Source organism: Astyanax mexicanus, chromosome 3 (assembly GCF_023375975.1).
Source record: "Astyanax mexicanus isolate ESR-SI-001 chromosome 3, AstMex3_surface, whole genome shotgun sequence".
Lineage (NCBI taxonomy): Eukaryota > Metazoa > Chordata > Actinopteri > Characiformes > Acestrorhamphidae > Astyanax > Astyanax mexicanus.
This window is the reverse complement of record NC_064410.1, coordinates 65,402,483-65,428,083: the sequence shown is the minus strand read 5'-3', so window position 1 is coordinate 65,428,083 and position 25,601 is coordinate 65,402,483. Positions and strand designations below refer to the sequence as shown.

General features: G+C 36.2%; 1 protein-coding gene across 3 annotated transcripts; it reads right to left on the bottom strand.

Moving 5' to 3' along the window:
* Nucleotides 1-773: 773 nt before the first annotated feature.
* Nucleotides 774-25,487, bottom strand: zgc:86598 (STKc_CK2_alpha domain-containing protein). 3 transcript variants are annotated; one of them, XR_007438155.1, is made up of 14 exons: nt 25,404-25,450; nt 19,410-19,523; nt 18,430-18,541; nt 17,630-17,731; nt 17,296-17,346; nt 17,146-17,205; nt 15,559-15,642; nt 14,148-14,258; nt 5,939-6,040; nt 5,694-5,794; nt 4,767-4,915; nt 3,570-3,692; nt 1,736-1,895; nt 774-1,359 (listed from the first exon to the last, which is right to left on the bottom strand). XR_007438155.1 is itself a non-coding variant. In XM_049475673.1 (13 exons), the coding sequence occupies exons 2-13, from the start codon at nt 19,508-19,510 to the stop codon at nt 1,789-1,791; spliced, it is 1,203 nt and encodes a 400-aa protein (XP_049331630.1). In that variant the 5' UTR covers nt 19,511-19,523; nt 25,404-25,487; the 3' UTR covers nt 1,574-1,788. The 3 variants fall into 3 exon arrangements, 2 of the variants coding, with proteins under 2 accessions (XP_049331630.1, XP_049331631.1); XM_049475673.1 differs by lacking the exon at nt 774-1,359 and having other exon boundaries at nt 1,574-1,895; nt 25,404-25,487; XM_049475674.1 differs by lacking the exon at nt 774-1,359 and having other exon boundaries at nt 1,574-1,895; nt 3,603-3,692; nt 25,404-25,448.
* Nucleotides 25,488-25,601: the final 114 nt, after the last annotated feature.

Here is a 25,601-nt window from a genome sequence, read left to right as displayed (position 1 = left end):
GTCAGTAGTGTGTTTGCACATGGTAGTGCTTTATAACGTGACCAAAGCACGTGTGGCTTATTTGTTCTTTTGGACGCCATAATTATTTCAAGCAATAAAGCTACTTCAACCCAACCTGTACCATATTTATTTCACCGAGAGACAAAGGAACATAACGTGGGTCTCTCACACCCATCTATCTATCCATCCATCCATCCATATTATTTTTTAGGTTACTGGTTGATCCACTGGCCGCTAGAAAGAACTGCTGGATTGGATTGGATTTAATTCCCGGGCTGTTCTACTGTTTAACAGTCACCGATAGGTGGCGCTCTAACTACAGGAATCAGTCGGAATTCTCTTAAATCTGAAATGTTCAGTCCTGTTTTGGGAAAAAGTCATGCATCTCGTCGGTATAGGAGTGATTCTCGCGTTGGGTGCGAGAAGTCCCGGGTTCAAATCCTGGAGCCCTGATGGAATTAAAACATCTCCTTCTGTAGAAACTAAAAATCACTAAAATCCAGAATAATCACAGATAAAAAATATTCATGAGAAATTTAAAACACTGCTGGAACTTTTAGAAATGTACAAATCTGAGGCACTTCATCAACAACCGAACTGTGATGTTCTGAATGACCAGAATTAAGAACCAGTGACATCAGGGTCACAATAACCAATAATCACTGATACTCACGGAGGCTCCGCCCACCTCACAACTTCCGGGTTTTAAAAGATCTACTGGTTTTGGTTTAGAAAGGAGCGGCTGTGCAGCAGAAGCTTCATCAGACAGGTGATTGTAATGTAACTCACTCACATATATTTAACATAAATTCTTAGTGCATTTCTAATATACCCGCTGTATAATAATAGTGATACATGTGTAACATGTGTACACACACACACACACACACACACACACACACACACACACGATCACACAGAGGAAGTTTATAAAGTCAGGGTTTCGTCACTCATTAAACAGTAAAAGCTGAAATCCAGGTGTTCAGGTGCGTCTGTTGTAATGTCAGGCAGTGACTCCGCCCCTGTAGGTGATGATGTCAGGCAGTGACTCCGCCCCTGTAGGTGATGATGTCAGGCAGTGACTCCGCCCCTGTAGGTGATGATGTCAGGCAGTGACTCCGCCCCTGTAGGTGATGATGTCAGGCAGTGACTCCGCCCCTGTAGGTGATGATGTCAGGCAGTGACTCCGCCCCTGTAGGTGATGATGTCAGGCAGTGACTCCGCCCCTGTAGGTGATGTCAGGCAGTGACTCTGCCCCTGTAGGTGATGATGTCAGGCAGTGACTCCGCCCCTGTAGGTGATGATGTCAGGCAGTGACTCCGCCCCTGTAGGTGATGATGTCAGGCAGTGACTCCGCCCCTGTAGGTGATGATGCAGGATGGAGTAAAGTAGTTTAGTCACTCAGTCACTAAACTGTGGTGTGAAACTTAAACTATCCGCTGATTATAATTCTAATTATGATATAATGAGATTATGGAAGAACAGAAAGCAGTAAAGGTTCAGAGTTTAGAGTTTAGAGAGATCAGGGCAGAGAAACCTTGTCTTTCTGCAGCAAAAAAAATTTAAACAAATCTGTAGGGACATATAAAATAAATTTTATTATCCATTTTTCATCATTTCTACAGTGGAGTTGCTTCATCATCATAAAAGAATGCAGCTGTTTTTTTCCGGATGTTTTCGGCCCAAATCTCAATATATAATTATTACATGAAATCAAAAAAAGAAAAATAGAAACCTAATTTAGTCTCTCAAAGTTAAACAGACTGAAGGTAAAAACGAGGGTGGGGATCAGGGCTGAACTCCGGCGGCGGGAACCTGTGCAGCCAGAGCACCGGGGGAGGAGATCACCGGAGAGGTGGCCATGTTGGCCATGGGCTGCGAAGACGTAATTCCTCCTAAAAAAAAAAAAAAAAAAAAATACAAAATATTTAACTGATTTTAATATCAGTTTTTAATATTTCAATATTCAAACATTTTTATATTAAATATTTTTTATTTTCTCATTAATCTGCTATGATGTTAATATTTCTTGTTGATTATGTATTTTTTTTATGAAGTTTTTGAAAAGCTGTTTCACTTACAAAATAGTAAAAATGTAATTTTAATACATCCTATTCTTTTTGATTTAACAAAATATTAACAAAAATCCTTTTCTCAGTAAGGAATAAATAAGAGTCTGACAGCAGGCGAATCGTTAAACACGCTGTTCTCCAGAACTGAAGACAGGAAGTTCAGTGGAAGCAGATTTGATGATTAAATCTCACAGAACCTCATTTGAAGGTGGTTTGAAATGTGATTATAATCAGATTTGCACAGAAGATTTTACAGTGCCTTTAGCGTCACTCAGAACCTCATCAAGACAATACCACAGCAACCCTCTCAGATACCATAGTGCTCAAATAACAGCAGTTTAATATGACTAACCACATTAATCTCTGTTTTTAATATAAATTATATTACTATCAGACAGTTTACCAGTCGGCAGCAGATTCTTAAATGCGTTTATGATCTGCGTGAGTTTGTTTGAATAATTAACTGAAAGGGGTGAAAATAAAAGCAGTGTAGAGTTCAATTAATCGGGTCCATCATTCTGTAAACGGGTTTAAATCCGGTGGCTCTTATTTACGGGTGAAACCAGAACATGCTGTGCATCCCTTTCTTCTGAAACGTTAGAGACATGGGTCAGAAGAACAGCGTAGTTTGATTAAAAGTTGATTGTAGAGAATAAAACTGAAATGCAGATCAGCAGATAAAATCATCTCCAGTGCTTTAAAATGGAAACGTGAAAAAAAGAAAATCTTTCATTCGAATGGATGGAAGAACAGCCAGAATGGAAAAGGTTCAGTGACTGATCATCAGGATGATCAGCTACTGTAACAGAAGCTGATCTATTAGTAAAATTTCTGCTGTTAAAATAAAGATTTACTGAAGCGGAAACATCAACTGGTTTTACTCCAACATGGAAGTTATCGATCCCGGACCTTTAATACCATAAAAAACTCCAGGTGTGGCGTAAAAACGCAGTTTCTGAGGCAAAACCAAGAAATTCAAATTAATTATGGGATGTAGCCGAAGCTTCCTGGGCTGAATTCTGACTGGTTTCAGAATTGGTCGACTTTATGCAACACGGATGTGAAGCAGTTCTAAAAAACTGTGTTTATACAACTAAATACTGAGTCAGTGAATCACAGGAAAACTAAATAAGAGATATTTTGAGTTTGGAAGGACAAATGCAGACACTGATTATTCTAAACAGCCCAATGTTCATTTCTGTAAAGTAGTTAAAAGTTATATACATTTCTCTTCATGTTTTGATTTGATTTTGATGTTCTGACAGTGTGCTTCCAATGCATAAAAAAAACTATTACTAAGATTTTGTGCTTAACACATATTTTTAGATACACCGCTATTATTCTGAACACTGTAAACAAATCTGATCAGATCAGCTGCTAATAAAGGCTCTAATTTCAGAAAATAATCAGAATTTACCTGCAGTCTAAACATAGATTTATAATATTCATTATTTTAAAAAACAGAATCTTGATAAAACAGAATATTAATTTTCTTACTGTTCAGACTAAACTGATGATTTAGATCTTTACCCGTCATCATGCTGGAGGAGCTGGCAGGAGTGGAGCTGGTGGAAAGAGCTGAAGTGGAACCCATCCGTGCCTGATCTTTCACAACAGGATCTAAAAACAAAACAACAACATTGATATTATAAAATTACAGAGTTTACCTTTAAAATAATTCTCTCCAACGTAACCTACCTAACCTAACTTTACACCGTCAGATACACACTGATCACACACTCGCCACAAGACTCTACAGAAGTACGTTTAAGAAAAAAACTAGACAGCAGTGCTGTACTTCCGCTGTTCTGATTGGATAAAACTATTTTAAACTCATATTTCATAAATATAGTCTTACAGTTTTTTTTAACTGATTTAAGCAATCCCAATATATTGTGATCTATAGAATCGTAACCTCTGTTATTTCCAATACACAGCTCGATTAGAAATATTACCAGGCATTAAATGTTTACATGATTATCTGAAATTTTATATTGTTAATATTCATAAATAAAAAGTTTCTGATCTAAAGCTTGTTGCAGTGTATCGCCTGGTCAGACACTGAGGACAAGTTCCTGTGTAGAATTAAAACAGTTTAAATAAAAAAAAAAACAGAAGTGTGTTTATCTGCAGAAACACTTCCCTAATAGATAAACACTAACATAACAATAAATGATAATTAATAATATTCCTACAGAAAGTGTGTTTATTACATGGAGATCTGTCCTCATGGAGTTTAATATTAATTATAGATCTGATCAGATTAGCAGCTGATTTGATAGTAAATTGCACTGGCTGGGGGCGGAGCTTCCAGGAGAAATGTGGAACTTCAGATTAGCTCACATTATCTCCACTACTTTCTCCAGAGTGTGAAATTGTATGATTATTGATTAGCTGCTCCAGTTCATTCCTGTTTAACTACTTAGCATTCCAAACTTTTTTCACAATTTTCATTTAGAAACTGCATTTTGGGTTGTGTTGTCTTTCATTAATATTTACATTTAATTGATGATTTAAAATATTAAAAAACTGTTTAAACAGTGAGAGTAATAAAAACCTTTAAGTACTTAAGTGATTCTATATATTTTGGTTCTGGATTACTAGATCCAAAAGTTTTAAACTAACTAGTGATTTTAAGATAATTTTCCCACAGCGGGAATAATAAAGGATTAACGTTTTGTGAGTGAAACTTACAAAAGTACTGATGCTCCATGGCCTCTCGCGCCGTGAGCCGAGCTTGGTGGTCGTATCGCAGGAGTTTGTCCAGAAAGTCCAGAGCTTCAGAACTGACCAGGTGCTGATTCTCACTGTGTACAAACCTCTCCCACCTCTTCCGGGAATGTCTGGAGAATAAAAACAACAGGGTACACAAAGATACAGAATGATTAAACACAACAAACACATAAATAATCACAGCAGAATCACAAGTTATAAGAGAACCTTCACCCCACTAAACTGTTCTGTTTCTTATGACGGGAAAGGTAAAATATTCAGAATATTCCTTTTCTGAAGCTGAAGCTGAGTCCCAGCTGCTCCATAAATGCTGGATTAGTGATAAATCTGGAGATCTGCAGGACGAGGAAGTGCTGTAATCTGGTGGAGACTGTGTTCCTGAGAAACCCTTGCTGTGTGTGGGTGAACATTATCCTGCTGAAAAATGCTGCTGCTATCAGCTGGAAGTTCTGCAGGAGAAGCAGCTCAATTAGAAAAGAAAAGAATCTGGATTTGTTGCTGAACACAATCCAGGATTCGTGTTCTCGACACTAACGGGAGACCAGATAGCAGAACTTCCTGTTTCTCTTCGTCATCTTAGTGCATCATGAAGGCGTGTCTAGCAGTCAGCGGTCTCTCACCTAGAGGTGCACTACCAGGAAGTAGCTTCTGATCCTAATCAGACCAAACACCTGTAATCATTTAAATATCTGCCTGAAACAGAACTGCATGCTGAGATTTGCAGAAAATGTTTTTTTTTCAGCAAGTGCACCTAAAGGTTTTACCAACGTAACAGAGCAGAAACACAATCAATATAAACTTTTACAGCTTGCATTTGGGGGCATTTTACAAAAAAATAAAAAAGAAATAAAATAAAATTCTATTTGAACACACTACTAGAAGTCATACCTGCCCAGAATGTCATTGAACCGTGGATCGAGCTGTATGTTGTATTTGTCGATGTAGTCGTACAAGTCTTCTGTGCCCAGGACTTTCGCAATCCGTACAAGCTGGAAAAAACAACGAGGAACATTTTTCCACAAAGCAGATCAATATTTACAGCCTTACAAACACTGCACTTACACACACACTTACACACACACTTACAAACACACTTACACACTTACACACTTACACACACACTAAAAACCAACCTGATCGTAGTTATCATGTCCGTGGAAGAAAGGTTCTTTCCTAAAGATCATACTGGCCAGCATGCAGCCTAAACTCCACATGTCTAAACTGTAGTCGTACATCTGCAGAAAAAGAAAACAGAAGATTTTATTTTCAGAAGATTTTAGTTTAAACAACATTATTTTAGGGCGAGTCCTAAATGATGTGCTGAAAGTCTGGAGACACTAATATTCAGAACTCAGATCAGCTCCTGGATCAGGGCTGAAACTAAACTTTCTACGGTCCGTCAGCAGTCTATACTATACTATTCCATACTATACTATATCATACTATACTAAACCATACTATACTATAATATATCATACTATTCCATATTATACTATACCATACTATACTATACTATAATATATCATACTATACCATACTATACTATACCATAATATATCATACTATACCATACTATACTATACCATACTATAATATATCATACTATTCCATACTATACTATATCATACTATACTAAACCATACTATACTATAATATTCCATACTATACTATATCATACTATACTAAACCATACTATACTATAATATTCCATACTATACTATACCATAATATATCATACTATACCATACTATACTATACCATACTATAATATATCATACTATTCCATACTATACTATATCATACTATACTAAACCATACTATACTATAATATTCCATACTATACTATACTATAATATATCATACTATACCATACTATACTATACCATACTATACTATAATATTCCATACTATACTATACCATACTATACTATAATATATCATACTATACTATACCATACTATACTATAATATTCCATACTATACTATACCATACTATACTATAATATATCATACTATACTACACCATACTATACTATAATATTCCATACTATACTATACCATACTATACTATACTATACCATACTATACTAAACCATACTATACTATAATATATCATACTATACTATACTATATCATACTATACTATAATATATCATACTATACTAGACCATACTATACTATAATATATCATACTATACCATACTATACTATACCATACTATACTATAATATATCATACTATACTATACCATACTATACTATACTATACCATACTATAATATTCCATACTATACTATACTATACCATACTATACTATACCATACTATACTATACCATACTATACTATAATATATCATACTATACTATACTATAATATATCATACTATACTATACTATAATATATCATACTATACTAGACCATACTATACTATAATATATCATACTATACTATACCATACTATAATATATCATACTATACTATACCATACTATACTATATCATACTATACTATACCATACTATACTATAATATACCATACTATACTATACCATACTATAATATATCATACTATACTATACCATACTATACTATATCATACTATACTATACCATACTATACTATAATATACCATACTATACTATACCATACTATACTATAATATACCATACTATACTATACCATACTATACTATACTATACCATACTATACTATAATATACCATACTATACTATACCATACTATACTACACCATACTATACTATAATATACCATACTATACTATACCATACTATACTATACCATACTATACTATACCATACTATACTATAATATTCCATACTATACTATACTATACCATACTATACTATACCATACTATACCATACTATACTATACCATACTATACTATAATATACCATACTATACTATACCATACTATACTATAATATTCCATACTATACTATACCATACTATACTATACCACACTATACTATAATATATCATACTATACTATAATATATCATACTATACCATACTATACTATACCATTCTATACTATAATATATCATACTATACTATACCATACTATACTATAATATATCATACTATACTATATCATACTATACTATAATATATCATACTATTCCATATTATACTATACCATACTATACTATAATATATCATACTATACTATAATATATCATACTATACTATACCATACTATACTATAATATATCATACTATACTATACCATACTATAATATATCATACTATACTATACCATACTATACTATAATATATCATACTATACTATACCATACTATAATATATCATACTATACTATACCATACTATACTATAATATTCCATACTATACTATACCATACTATACTATAATATTCCATACTATAATATTCCATACTATACTATACCATACTATACTATACCATACTATACTATAATATATCATACTATACTATACTATAATATATCATACTATACTATATCATACTATACTATAATATATCATACTATACTATACCATACTATACTATAATATTCCATACTATACTATACCATACTATACTATATCATACTATACTATATCATACTATACTATACCATACTATACTATAATATTCCATACTATACTATACCATACTATACCATACTATACTATACCATACTATAATATATCATACTATACTATACTATAATATTCCATACTATACTATACCATACTATACTATACTATACCATACTATACTAAACCATACTATACTATAATATATCATACTATACTATACTATATCATACTATACTATACTATAATATATCATACTATACTAGACCATACTATACTATAATATATCATACTATACCATACTATACTATACCATACTATACTATAATATATCATACTATACTATACCATACTATACTATACCATACTATACTATAATATTCCATACTATACTATACTATACCATACTATACTATACCATACTATACTATACCATACTATACTATACCATACTATACTATAATATATCATACTATACTATACTATAATATATCATACTATACTATACTATAATATATCATACTATACTAGACCATACGATACTATAATATATCATACTATACTATACCATACTATAATATATCATACTATACTATACCATACTATACTATATCATACTATAATATACCATACTATACTATATCATACTATACTATACCATACTAAACTATAATATACCATACTATACTATACCATACTATACTATAATATATCATACTATACTATACCATACTATAATATATCATACTATACTATACCATACTATACTATAATATATCATACTATACTATACCATACTATACTATAATATATCATACTATACTATACCATACTATACTATAATATACCATACTATACTATACCATACTATACTATAATATATCATACTATACTATACCATACTATACTATAATATTCCATACTATACTATACCATACTATACTATAATATTCCATACTATACTATACCATACTATACTATACCATACTATACTATAATATACCATACTATACTATACCATACTATAATATTCCATACTATACTATACCATACTATACTATACTATACCATACTATACTATACCATACTATACTATAATATATCATACTATACTATAATATATCATACTATACTATAATATATCATACTATACTATACCATACTATAATATATCATACTATACTATACCATACTATACTATAATATATCATACTATACTATACCATACTATACTATAATATATCATACTATACTATACCATACTATAATATATCATACTATACTATACCATACTATACTATAATATTCCATACTATACTATACCATACTATACTATAATATTCCATACTATACTATACCATACTATACCATACTATACTATACCATACTATACTATACCATACTATACTATACCATACTATACTATAATATATCATACTATACTATACTATAATATATCATACTATACTATATCATACTATACTATAATATATCATACTATACTATACCATACTATACTATAATATTCCATACTATACTATACCATACTATACTATATCATACTATACTATACCATACTATACTATAATATTCCATACTATACTATACCATACTATACCATACTATACCATACTATACTATACCATACTATACTATAATATATCATACTATACTATACTATAATATATCATACTATACTATATCATACTATACTAAACCATAATATATCATACTATACCATACTATACTATAATATTCCATACTATACCATACTATACTATACCATTCTATACTATAATATATCATACTATACTATACCATACTATACCATACTATACTATAATATATCATACTATACTATATCATACTATACTAAACCATAATATATCATACTATACCATACTATACTATAATATTCCATACTATACTATACCATACTATATCATACTATACTATACCATACTATACTATATCATACTATACTATACCATACTATATCATACTATACTATACTATATCATACTATACTATACCATACTATACTATAATATATCATACTATACTATACCATACTATACTATACCATACTATACTATAATATTCCATACTATACTATACCATACTATACTATAATATTCCATACTATACTATATCATACTGTACTATACCATATCATACTATACTATATCATACTATACTATAATATATCATACTATACCATACTATATCATACTATACTATACCATACTATACTATACCATATCATACTATACTATACCATACTATACTATAATATACCATACTATACTATATCATACTATACTAGGGGTGTCACGATCTCGATATTTTATCGAAATCGAATCGAAATGAGGTCACGATCTCGAGTATCGAAGTCAAAAAGAGGATCGACGATCCCTCCCGCGCGCGCTACGCAAATAGCGCAGCGCGCTACGCAAATGGCGCGGCACCAACACAGCGCATCCTATTAATTTAAATAGAGATAGCCACTGCATGAGCGCAGTCGGCGGGAGTGTGATCACTGTTTTTATCTGTCCAACGGGGGAGGGGGGGCGGGGGTTGGGCGCGCAGGTTTTGTATCTGTATCTAACGGAGGGGTGGGTGCGCGCAGGTGAGAGCGTGTGAACTCGCTGAAATGCGTGTGTCAGTGTGACTTGAGAACACTGACTATAGATCACAGTGAGGTGGATTAAAAATCTTAAACTTATAATTGACTACACCTGTTGCTTTCCATTGAATTAAAAAAACATCTTTCTCTCAGATAAAGTAAACACAAGCGTGTTTCTGACTAAAATAAAAGCTTTTCAGGAGAGATATAAGTTATGTGTAAATATTTATAAGACAATACCCACATCACTTATCTATGGAAGCCCATTCCCGCCACCTAAAAAATAAAAATACTCCAGCAATTTTTTATTATTATTATTATTAAGTAAATTGCTATCTCAATATTTTGAGATACTAAGTCAATATTTTGAGATACTATCTCAATATTTTGAGATACTAAGTCAATATTTTGAGATACTAAGTCAATATTTTGAGATACTATCTCAATATTTTGAGATACTAAGTCAATATTTTGAGATACTAAGTCAATATTTTGAGATACTATCTCAATATTTTGAGATACTAAGTCAATATTTTGAGATACTAAGTCAATATTTTGAGATACCTTAAATGCTGGCTGAATATACATGCGGCCACCTGTAGATAATGACCTGGGAATTAGGCCAAAAGTGAGAGCAATAACGTTTTAATTCATATTTAATTTTATTTACATTATATTTCACTCAGAGTTAAACTCTGTCCCTCGCATTGTGTTCTCCCCTTTATTCAGAGCGTTTTCACAGCACTTTGCTTACATGCTGTTTTTTACTGTTAAAATGCGACATCTACAGGCGGCCGCATGAATGTTCAGCCAGCATTTAAGGTGGAACGGAAATCTGAATAAGACACTGGCGAATAAGAAGCTAACTTCAGCCTCGTCCAAGATCCGGAGGCTTATTTTGATATTGTGTGATTCCTCTAAAAGTTCCAATATTTCATGATTTGTGAATCCACGTCTGAAGTAGTCCTCAATGATGGTATCCATTTTGCATCTTTGTCTCACCTGCTTCTGTCTCTGTACAGCCTACTAGTATCTCAAAATATTGAGATAGTATCTCAAAATATTGAGATAGTATCTCAAAATATTGACTTAGTATCTCAAAATATTGACTTAGTATCTCAAAATATTGAGATAGTATCTCAAAATATTGAGATACTATCTCAAAATATTGACTTAGTATCTCAAAATATTGACTTAGTATCTCAAAATATTGACTTAGTATCTCAAAATATTGAGATAGCAGTTTACTTAATAATAATAAAAAAAACATTTTGCTGGATTATTTATTTTTTTTAGGTGGCGGGAATGGGCTTCCATACTTATCTAACCAGCCTGTACTGATTTCTGCCCCCCAATAATGCTTTCAATAACCTCTTGTAACCCCTGGGAGCCAGGGGTTACACTCTAATAGCCTTTAATAGTCTTCAGTAGCCTTTAAAAGACTTACCTGGCGGCCGTGGTGTGTCCACTAAACTCCGTAGTTATAAACATCCTGAGGTTAGCAGCGCGCTAACTGACCTGTTCATAATGTAATCCGAGCAGTGCCTCCGTGTCGGCTGTTCTAACCTGCTGCTGTTAGCTGCTTGGGCTGAAAGATGAACTGTAGTGAGCTGTATTATCCGGTTAGTGGGGTTAAAACCTTTATTTGTTTACAGAAACAGTAAAAACGGACTGGCTGAGCTCTGTAGCCCGTGGCTGGGCTGTACTGAAGTAGTGACTGAGTGAAGAGAGCGGGGTGCTGCTGCTGCTAGTGGTTGGATGAAGAACTGCAGCTTCATGTAATGAGCAGTTTCACCAGCCATCCACACACAGCTCTGATAAACTGCTTGTTTTAATAGTGCACACTGTTGCTACCAAAAAAAGTCACTAGATGGCATTACCATATATATCTTAATAAATAATAATAATAATATTTATAATATTTATAATAATAATAATAATAATAAATATATTATTTAAATTTTATGAGGCATAAAATAATAACAAGAAAAAAAAACAAGAAAATCGAGAATCGAATCGAATCGTGACCCTCAAATCGAAAATGAAATCGAATCGAGGATTTAGAGAATCGTGACACCCCTATACTATACCATACTATACCATACTATATCATACTATACTATACCATACTATACTATATCATACTATACTATACCATACTATACTATATCATACTATACTATACCATACTATAATATATCATACTATACTATATCATACTATACTATACCATACTATACTATAATATATCATACTATACTATACTATATCATACTATACTATACCATAATATACTATACCATATCATACTATACCATGCTATACCATATCATACTATACCATGCTATACTATACCATACTATAATATATCATACTATACTATATCATACTATACTATACCATACTATACTATACCATACTATACTATACTATATCATACTATACTATACCATACTATATCATACTATACTATACCATACTATACTATACTATATAATACCATACTATACCATATTTGCACTACTGATATATACTATTTATACTGTCATTCCATCTCAATCACCATCAATATTGCACTATTGTCTTACGTATGTTTATTGTGTCTTGTTGTATTGTACATATAGTGTCTCCCACTCTTTTATATTATATATCTATTTCTCCCCCACACCACTGCACCTTGTTTTTGTCTCATGTATGTCTATTTGTGTCCCTGCTGTATTGTACTCATAGTGTCTCCTATTCTTTCTTTTATTATATCTATTATCTGTACTTGCTGTAAAATTGGGAAGGAGAGTAACGTAATTTCAATTCTCTGTATGTCCTGTACATATGCAGTACTGACAATAAAACTACTTGACTTGACTGACTTGACTATACTATACCATACTATAATATATCATACTATACTATACTATACTGCCCATATTTTATACCACAATGTTCAGAACTATCTGAGTACATCAGATCTCATCTAAAATAAGTGTGAAGAGATAATCTGGCCATAAACCTGAAAAACAAAAACTAATGAAAAAATGATTGTGTATGATAAAAATACTACATAAAATTGAAAGAAGTTTCAGTATTGGATGCAGTGAAAACACTCGAAACACTTCAGGAGTAAACAGAGTTTAAGTACCTGATAATCCACCAGCAGTTCAGGTCCTTTAAAGTAGCGGGACGCCACCCTGACGTTGTACTCCTGACTCGGGTGGTAAAACTCTGCCAAGCCCCAGTCGATCAGACGAAGCTGAGACACCAAACAGAAACACAGTCAGAGTCTGTTAAAACGCAGTTACAGTTCTAATAAAGGCCTTTAGACCATGTTCTTATTCAGAAGAGTAAAACTCAGTTTCTCTGTATCCATCACAACACTGATCCCAGCTCTGCTTTTTAATTATTATTATTATTTTGATTATTATTGTGTTATTAATAATTAGGAATGCACTAAAGTTAAACAGTCGTGCCAAAACTGAAAAGAAAATATTGTTTAAAGGAAGAACACTGAACAAGCTTAAGGGCTTGTTCTAATTTTGCTACTTTTGTCACTATAGAACATTTGTTTTGCAAAAAAGGCTAAAACTATTATTATTTCTTTTATTTTATTTCTAATTTTTCCCATTTTTCTCCCCAATTTACACGGCCAATTACCCGTCCCACTCATTAGGACTCCCCCTATCACTAGTGATGCCCCAACACACCAGGAGGGTGAAGACTAACACATGCTTCCTCTGATACATGTGAAGTCAGACACCGCTTCTTTTCGAGCTGCTGCTGATGCAGCATTGCCGAGCAGCCAGCGCGCTTGGAGGAAAGCACAGCGGTACATCAGCTCCGGTACATCAGCTCACAGACGCCCTGTGCTGCAGACATCACCATAGGAGTGATGTGGGGAGAGAGCACCATCTACCCACCCGGAGGGAGCAGGGCCAATTGTGCTCCCTCTAACGCCGGCAGCTTGATGGTAAAGCTGCATGAGCGGGGGTTCAAACCTGCGACCTCCTGCTCATAGTGGCAGCGCCTTAGACCGCTGGACCAATCGGCGCCCATCTAAAACTATTATTTAAAGATATTTACTAAACACTTAGCAAACGACAAACAAGAAAGAGTGGATTTTAGTGGAAGGAGACTTTCAAAGAATAAAATAACTCAAATATTTTGTGGAGAGATGAAACTAAGAATGAACTATTGCTGCACAACATCTGCCATTAAAAGACCAGCCAGAGAATATAAAATACTAAATGGAGCAAAACTGACTAATTTATCCTATTAAGCCACTGGCTTCTGTTCAGAGCATGCTGATCACTGGGGACTGAGTTGGATCTACCTGGGATTTCGAGTTTAAGTGTGGGATTTTGTTCACATTTAAACTCGACTATTATTTCCAGTGGAATTCCCACGTTAAAGAGCTGCGTAAATCTTTACGCACACGAGCCGACTCTCAGGAGAGCAGCTGAGCTCTGCTGGAGTTTCAACTGTAGGAAGAAGCCCAGAGCATGACGTTAACCTCACAGTGAAATAGAGAGGATTAGCAGCGGGAAAGCCAATACCTTTTTGTGCTCGTGGTCGATCATGACGTTGTGTGGCTTGACGTCTCTGTGCATGATTCCCATACTGTGGCAGTAGTCCAGCGCCTGGAAAGAGGAAGAAATTTACTGTACTTATATTATTATTATTATTATTAACCAGACCAGCGAAGATTAAGTATTTTCTGAGAGGTTTTGCCGCTTTGATTTTTCCCAGAATAAGTAGCAGCTTGGTGTGAGCTATCACTGTGAACGACTACCTCGCCTCTCATGGCAGAACTTTCAATTTTTCAGCAGGATAATGTTCACCCACACACAGCAAGGATTTCCCAGGAACACAGTGTCCACCAGATTGCAGCACTTCCTCGTCCTGCAGATCGCCACATTTATCACCAATCCAGCATTTATGGAGCAGCTGGGACTCAGCTTCAGCTTCAACCTACGAGTGTAGAGCTACAGGATCTACAGGCCCAGCTGTAGCAACATCTGTGGGTAAATGTGCTGCAGGATCCATACAGAACCTGTAGAACCTCCAAACCCAACCCTCTCAATCTCATCTTATATCCAGCATAGAGGAACCAACAGGATCTGAACTAGAGACTCATTTCAGTTACAGAACAGTTTTCCCTATAAACTTTGATACTGTAATCACTCTGTAATCAGTCTAATATATCATTACAGATGAAGATGAATGAATCACAAAGATATTCAGTGATTTAGAACAGTGCAGAGCTCCTCCTGTGAGTTGCTGTATAGAGGAAGCGAGGCTGTTTTCAGCAGCTGTAAACTGACTGAGGCGAGGTAGAGGGCGAGCGAGAGGGTGAACTGTGCTCCCCGCTGTCTGCTCACATAAATCCTCCTGGCCTAAACTCCTCGCCTCCATATGGGCCGCTCTGAGCAGCGTACTGCCTAATCCTGCCTCACCTCCTGCCTCGCCTCCTGCCTCCACGGTCCTGCAGAGCTTCAGCTGCTACAAACCAACATAAAGCTTTCACCAGCGAACACAATACACAACACCAACAAGAGCACTGGAGCTCCAGAGAACACAGCTCCACTGATCCACAGATCAATACTGGGGGTTTAAACTCCTCTATAACATGATATTAAACACGGAGACACACTCATATTTATTTATCTGCTCTAGAGAGTCCTGATCTATTGGCAGTGCTTCTCTACAAGGACTAGGCAAGCTGGGTGTGCATTTGCACATATGTGTCAGCACTGGGGAAAATTTAAAAAGATCTTATTTAGAACTAATAATTTAATTGTAACTCCTGAGTTTGATCTCACAGCTGCAGGTTTGACCGATCTGGAAGCGCAGGTCCAGACTGAGCTGTTTATACAGCCCAACACTTCAGTTCATTCAGTGAAGAACTCAACACTACATAATACATAATGGTAGTCATACACACATTTCCCAGCCAGGTCATTAATCACCTGTTTAAATTATTTAAATTATTTAATCAAAGATTAAGATCAATATTTATCTGTTTTTGTAACAATAAATGAAAATAAAAGCTGATCTTTAACAGTACATACTTACAATATTGACTACAAGTAATAAAATTAAACTTGTTTATTTGTATGTTTAATTAAGACAACAGTTCTTACCTTTAAGATCTCATACATGTAGAACCGGATATCGTAATCTGATAGCGTCTGATATAATTGCTGTGAGAAAAAAAAAATAGTAAAGTTGTTTTAAAATCCCTTTGGTAACTATTTTTGTTCTATTTGTGAATATAGAGCTCAGAAATTCACCTTGAAGTCTGTGTTGTTAACATGCTCAAAAACCAGAGCAGGCGTTCGAGACTAGAGGGAGAAAGGAAAAGAAACGGTCAATTATTCACATAAAACACTCATCTTTATAATAATATACAGAAATAATTTCTGCTTCTCTGCCGGAATGTGTCTCTATTTTAGGAGGTTTGTCCCATCAGATTTATACTATTAGTGTTTATAAATAAGGGTTAATCTACAGTTACAGTAGATACAGAATCACCAGCACTGTAATCAGTTGTACTTAAATGGCAAATTACATATGATGATGTGTTATTAAAGTGATTTAAAATTAAATGAGAGTGAGGCTACAAACCACTGGGTCCTTGACGATGTCTAAAAGTGTGATGATGTTTGGGCCGCCTCGCAGATTCTCTAAGATTTTTATTTCTCGCTTGATTTTCTTCTTCTTCACTGGCTGTGAGGAGAAAGAGGACAGTAAGAAACAGAGCGACAGCGGCTGCTTTATCTGATGGAGTCGAGTACAGTCTGTGTTTTACGCTCCATCCTGGCTCCAGTCAGGGGAAGCTCTAAATAAACCCTGGCTACACCGGGAGAAAACCAGGCTAATCTTCACAAGTATTTATCACATAGCATGAAAGAAGGCTCTCAGCCTGCAGAACAATATCAGATGAATCTGGAACCGTGTTCAGCTGAGAGAGAGGAATTCATTAGTCTCCCCTCTTCATTTGAAATCCTGCCAATGGGATTTAGTTACAATACTTTTTTTTAATGTTACACTTCATAATACAAACAAGCTTTTCTGCAGCGGTGCTCCTCACTGACTCGGAAAATGAGAGTGAGGATGCCACGTAACGCAAGATGTCTAGTCTAGTCCTCGGGCTGCGTTCCAATAAACAGACATCACGTGCCAGATTCTTCATATGGAGATTCAGACCAATCAGCATCCAGCCACAAGCCTGACTCATCCATCCATCCAATTCAATCCATCCATCCATCCAATCCAATTCAATCCATCCACCCACTCATCCATCCATCCCTTTGTCCATCCATCTTTCAGCCTTCACTTAATGTCAGTGATCTATTACTGATTCAGTTAGCTGTAAATAAAGACTGTGTTACATTATAAACACAAGAAAGTCAGAAAATTATTACCTTTAGTATTTTAACAACTACTTTCTCGTTGTTTGTGATGTTGATGGCTTCAAACACTTCGCTGTATTTACCTCGACCCAACTTTCTCACCAGCTGGTAGTCATCCTGATTCCTATTTAAAAAAATAATAAATAAAAATAATAATCATAATTGTGACAGCGAGGGATTAGGTGACTAAAATATTTATGAAATAAATGTTCATATTGGTCTATAATCACATTACTGAGATAAACAAAGGCTGCAGTGGAGGAAGGGGGCGTGTCTTCAGTACAGCGTCCTATAAGACTCCTCAGTTCACACTTATATGAATATCTAAAAGCAAATTTATACTTTTGTGTTAAATCTACAATGTAGCTATCAACAGCTCCACCTCCATCTACAGCTCCACCTCCAGCTCCACCTCCACCTACAGCTCCACCTCCACCTACAGCTCCACCTCCATCTACAGCTCCACCTCCACCTACAGCTCCACCTATATCTACAGCTCCACCTACATCTACAGCTCCACCTCCACCTACAGCTCCACCTTCACCTACAGCTCCACCTACATCTACAGCTCCACCTACATCTACAGCTCCACCTCCACAACCACCTACAGCTCCACCTCCATCTACACCTACAGCTCCACCTCCATCTACAGCTCAACCTCCATCTACAGCTCCACCTCCACAACCACCTACAGCTCCACCTCCACAACCACCTACAGCTCCACCTACACCTACAACTCCATGTCCATATACAGCTCCATCTTCACCTACACCTCCATCTACAGCTCCACCTCCACCTACAGCTCCACCTCCACAACCACCTACAGCTCCACCTCCATCTACAGCTCCATCTACACCTACAGCTCCACCTCCATCTACACCTACATCTCCACCTACACCTACAGCTCCACCTCCATCTACACCTCCAGCTCCACCTCCAACACAGTCACACTGCGTAGATCTCTGTGTCTCTGATTATCAAAGTGAACTCACCCCCACTCCACCACGTGTGACTCGTAGTCCCAGTACTCCCGCGGTCTCTGTGTGTTGACGTCTGGGTAAACGCGGGATTGGCTGCTGACCGGGCCGGACATGGTTCTACTGGACCTGTGATAAGAAGAACCGAGTCAGAAACTGAAACACAAACAAAGGTAGAACCTCCTTTTCACCTGTGGTGTTATCATGCAAGTACAGGTGTGAACACGGATCATCTTAATCTCATCACTCAAAACAAACAGCCAGCAAAGCCCCGCCTACATTAACCCATCACCTGGAACATACATAATAACCGAGACACCACGCCGTCCACCGTCCGCACGGGTTAGCTAAACTACAATAATAAGCTAATGGATAAAGGTGATACTCGTGGCTGGAGAACAGAATAAACTAGCTGCTCCTCTGTATTGTGGACTCCGCCCACAGAAACACTATTACTGTAGCTGATCCCACCTCTAGCCCCGCCTCCAAAATACTGGAACACTATTACTGTAACTGATCCCCCCTCTAGCCCCGCCTCCAGGAGAAATGATGTGAGGAAAACTGGTTACAAGCATCACAGGAAACACGTTTAAAATACCAGGTGCTATCGAATATGATTTTGTAATGATCTGCGATCGGATCAGGACCGTGATAATTGCAGGTGTGAACGGATCTCCGTGAATCGGGTTCAGTACGGGTGAGTTTGTACCCGACGACCTCGTGTGTTAAGGCGTTTCACAACAGATGCCTGAACTCAGCACAGAGCACAACCTACATCCATGTGTTTAAAGGCCCATCATCACGCCGTGCCCTCCTGAAGATTTATTAAATTGGATTAAGGCGCTGAAATGAAGCCCAGCTGGGGAAAGTTTTAATCTAAGTGTAAGCAGAGCGAAGCGGACCGGACTCTTAAATCCCGCTCTCTGCTGACTGACTCAGGAATGCTGCTGAGTTACACCCTGTACCTCCAAATCAGGTCAAAAAGCACAAAATTTATGGAATAAATTAATCTAATTTGGGTTGATACAATAAAAACTGCTCAGCAAAACCTTGGCAATTAACCAGTTACTATGGTAATTATACATTAACTGCTTAGCAACCACAGCTACAGTATAAACACATTAGCAAAAATATTACCTATACACTAACACCACCTTAGCAACCACCCGCAATACCTCTGAATGGAACCATTCTGTACTTTCATTCAGGAAATCTATTCTTATGGTCATTTTTGTTGTTTGAAAATAAATAATTTAGGCTGTGAATGTTCAAACCAAACTGATCATTAAATTGTAACCAACTTTTGTATTGAATCAACAGTGTAACGCCAGATACAACAGACAACTGTATTTTTCCACTTCATTCCTGAAATTCCTGGATCTAGTTTGGAGGAAGAACAGTGTCATCCAAATACTTCAGCTAAATTTGATACAACATGCACAAAAAAAGAGTGCAGGACCCGAACCCTGCGCTGGAGAAACAAACCTCTGTCTGCTGAGACCTGAAAGGACCACCGACACAAGTCTACTGACGGAGAGCTGAACCTAAAGACTATTAATGTAAACGTCCAAACACTTGAAATATATCAAATCTGACAACAAAAGAAGACTACGCATCAATCCCCCTACAGTCGATCAGTTCTGCAGCCTGCGAAGAAAGTGGACCTGCCAGGCCAACATAATCAAAGAACCACACAAGAGCCCATTGTGTTCAGTAGGCCACACTGCTGGATAGGTTTAACTAGAAAACCGATACGGTGATGATCTGTGCCTCAACAAAGGACAGTAAAAGCAGGAACATTAATAATAGATGACAGAGCTGCTCCACGATAAGACTTGGAAGCTTCATCAGACGACTGAAGTCCTGCCATCAGTTCTGTCACAAACCTCCAGGTCACTTGACAGAAATCAGGAAGGCGAATAATAACTCAGTATACAAAATATTTGTGAATACTGTGACAACTGCACAGCGGATTAACTTCAGGTGCATGGGAACGCTTGCATTCAAGTACTGGAGACAGAACCCAAAAATTATGGCTGAATCATGGTTTAAACCTAACCCAAAAAAAAAATATGTAATTACTTAATGTTCATGTGTTTGAGATAATTAATCTGCCCAATGTGGAGCTGTGGAATTTTTAAAGGGATCAACACAATAGTGGAAAAGATATCTCATACACAAGTTATACATTTAAAAAAAATTGCTGTTTTGTGACAAAATGTTTATGTAATTGTTTAGGCTGTGGTTTATTGGTTATGAAAGTTGCTATGTGAAAATTTGCTCCTACATCTTCAGAGATGTTTATTCCCTTTAGCAGGATAGCTGGGTAGCGGAGCCTCGCTAGGTGTCATTTCACCCAGCCGAGAACAGCCCCAAATTCACGCTGTCTGTGATGTATCAGCAGTGTTAAGAAGAGATACGATCATATATTCTCCTGTGTTTAACGGGTTCAGATTTGGGCTTTTTCTGTAAATCTGTTGAGGGGAAAGTAACGTTTATAGCTAACTATATCAAATACACAGACAGTCCAATTGCATAATAGCCGAACAGCTTCCTTCCGTCCTCAGGAGTTTGTACTCAAATTTGGCAAATCTGTACGAACTTCACATTTCTAGTAGGAAAATGGAACCGGCACGGTTCTACAGGTCGTATTTTCTACTAGGAAACGTTGTGGCTGCTGGAGTAGAGGAAGAACTTCACCTCCAGCATCTGTTAAATCTTAAATCGGCTTCACTGTAACGTTCACTAACTAACCCCCGCTACAGGACCCAACGCTGCAAAAGGAGATGAACACACGACCACAACGCTACTTCCAGCTCTAGGACATCACCCTAACTGACTGCTCACTAAATAACAGCAGAGTCGGGTGGGAGGAGTCTGGAGCTACAGACACGCCCCCTCTATGAGTCACACAGACACAGAAATCTGGAGCAGGAAACGGAAGCTCAGAAACCCAAAATTAATATCCCAGTTAAACTCCTTTATTTTTTTAACACACAATGTATTTTTAATTCTGATTTGAAAAATGATTGATTAAAATGTGGGAATAGATTTGTTGGAGTTTCTGTTATGCAGTGGGAATACCTACCATAATATCCACAGAGGGAAAACATTGGAATATGGGCATCAAGTTTTACTGACACTCCTGGAGGACCCACTTTAACTTACAGGAGTAAAATGATCTTCTAACATCTAAAAAACAACAGAACCTACACTATTTAGCAGATGATTTTAATGTAAGGGATAATCAGTGTATGTGTTATTGGTTAACACGGCATCCAGTACTGCCGACTGGCCGATTACACAGTATATAAGATTATTATATCATTCACCGATATTGAAATGATCTGCCAATCACTGGTGTAAATCTTTGACTAATTACAGCATAAATAAATAGGTACAATTAACCATCAGCAATTTGACCTGTATGATTATTTATTAGCTGGTAGCGCTGTGTGTTTACAGTAAACAATTTGGGTTGACGTAGCAGCAGGTTGTGAGGGGATGTTTAGGTTGGTTGCTTGGCTATAGACTGAACCCTGTATTATGTTTCAGGCAGAGGAAGAATTAAAAGTAAATGTGATATAAACCCAGTAAAAGGCCTCAGGATCGGGGCCCTGGAGTAAAATAAAGTAGGGATCAAGCACATATGATTATTTTTTGTTTTTAACTGCGTTGTTTATCCTGAACAATAATATTTTCGATGATGATGGTCCCATTAAAAACACACTGAAACAGAATCTTCTCACTATATTTACTTTCTTACTCCCGCGTTAGACAGCTTTGTCCAATCAGAGTAGACGATGTGCTCGCATGGTTTATTGGTGCACATTTTGGTGGCCAAATCAAACAGAGGGAGAAACTGAAGCTCCAAATAACTGATCCAGACCATAGAAATCAACAGGTGTGAAAACGCTCTTTTATATAATTCTAATTCATAAATCTTCACAACCAAGCTGGGACATTTAAAATAATGTACAAAAAAAAAGTTTCCTTTATCCAATTGATCATGGATTCTTTATTCCAGTGCCCCACGTTGGGTTTATCTCAAACATACAAGTATATATTAGTATTTTAATGAACACCACTAATATAATTATAACTGCATTTTACATTTCTTACATTCATTATTTTATTAACATTTAAATATACACCATAAAAATTGGGTCATAAGAAGAACAAGTGCAATTAATTGCTGTTAATCACAGAATTTTTTTGTTTTTAGTTTTTTTTATCAATTGACACGAAAACAAACAGAATGCAAACAGAAACAGATTTAGCTAATCATCTAAAATAATCTAGGCAATGTTGCTTAAACTGCTCTCACTCTACAGGAAGGAACACAGCTATCTGCTCATCACACAGCATGAGCGTCCGCTGTTTCAGCCTAAATCAGCACTGAATCAATTATTCTTTATCAGTATCCTATTCAGCACTTTCTGTACTGATATGGAGCCTCTAGTTATTACTTATACAGTGTTTCCACTTTATATATTTTGCAGTGGTGGACCATCGCTAAAAAAAATTATATTGAAACAGCTGCCTCAGAATTTTATAAAAATGTCATAACTACCAAACTCTGGTTAAAGATCTTTATTTTGAAACACCAGATAGCGAGTAAAGATGTATAAGGAAGCCCATCCCAGACTTTCTATGTCTAAGCAAATGAAGAAGAAAGAAAGATTTGACACACACCCCGTCCAAATATTCAAAACCACTGCTTATTATAGAGAACTGCTCCCACACAAGTTGTCAGAATACACACATACAAATTAGACTCTATAACCAAAGTTAACGACCAAAACTCATTCCTGCTGCCTTGCTTTCACACACAATAATTTAATTCAGGTTGTGACTCAACTGCACAATTATAATACTAAATAAACAAACAAATAAACTTTTTCTTTTAAATCATTCTGTTATATTTTACTGTTTGTAATTTACTTTATTTCGGTTTTATTTTCTGTGTGAGGTTTTCTGCTAATAAACTAATAAATAAACTAATAAAATAACTTCTACTATTAATAATACTGATTTTCTCTGAGACTCGCGGATTGACCTGCAGCTGCTGAGCTTCCAACAAGTGACCCGGTGTTCTGTCGAGTTCTGCTACCCTGTCAAACCCTGCTACCGTAGTGTGTATGTTTGACTGTAGAAATACTTTATTATTATTAATTATGAGATCATGCTGGCAGTAGAAGTGTCGGTATGATATCTGAATAGCCTAAATCGCTGTTTTAGGAGAAAGTTAAGAAAATATAGGTGATTAGAAACGATTTTTATATACATATACATTTTTTATTACTTCTTTTTTACACGGTTGTAACACTAAAGCACACGATTATTGAGAGTCCAGATTGTACAGTGCATCCGGGAACAAAATAACTAAATTCTCGTAAAGGTGGGTAACCCAGGTCCAGAGTAAAAATCCAATCCACGGTTTTGTACCAACAGCTTGGGCGGCTCTGCTGCGGCTCTGCTCACCCAGCTTCTGTTGGAACAAAACCCTGGGATGAACTTTTACATTCTGGACCTGGGTCACCCACCTCTAGGAAAAAACACATGAAAACAGTAAAAAAAAAAAAGTGAGTTTTGCGCATGCGCAAAGCCGCTAAGTAGCACATATTGGTGGGTAGCACGACTCGACAGAACACCGGTCTGTAACTCTGAGCTAACAGCGCAACTTCCCCCAAATTCACCTTTAATTTACTGATTCATTATTAATCTATAAATCAATAAACTCGAGGAGATTCTGTTCCGGGAGAAACCCGGGTTTTAGCGCTCAGACTCTGAGATTCAGTTTACCTCAGATTTAGCCTCAGAGCTAACTCCCTCACTCACACACAGCACAGGTTAGCCTAGCCTAGCCTAGCCTGTGTTCAGCACAGCAGCGGCTGCAGGTTCGGGTTCTGGCCCGGTACCGGTTTCGGCTCAGGGCGGGTGGAAGGTGTACAGGTGAGAGCTCGGGGCTCAGTTAAAGATTTAAAGGTAAATAATTAGAATATTTACCTCTCCGCTCCTCAGGGGGACAATATGGCCGCTCGCGCACATACAGGCAGTAACAGGTTCAAGGGGAGGAGCCAGGGTCAGTCACGCCCCCGGGGGCGCTCGCGCAAAGTCAGAGCCGGGAGAAATGGGCGGAGCTTCAGTGCGGTTCTAATATTATACATTTATTATAATGATAAAAAAACTAATATTAAATGTTAA

Excerpts from the sequence above, each read along its gene's own strand:
- zgc:86598 (XM_049475673.1), bottom strand. The coding sequence starts at position 19,510 with ATGTCCGGCCCGGTCAGCAGCCAATCCCGCGTTTACCCAGACGTCAAC. Across the intron at positions 17,732-18,429 it reads TAGTTGTTAAAATACTAAAG|CCAGTGAAGAAGAAGAAAAT; the intron begins GTAATAATTTTC and ends TTCTCCTCACAG. Across the intron at positions 5,795-5,938 it reads GACATGATAACTACGATCAG|CTTGTACGGATTGCGAAAGT; the intron begins GTTGGTTTTTAG and ends TGTTTTTTCCAG.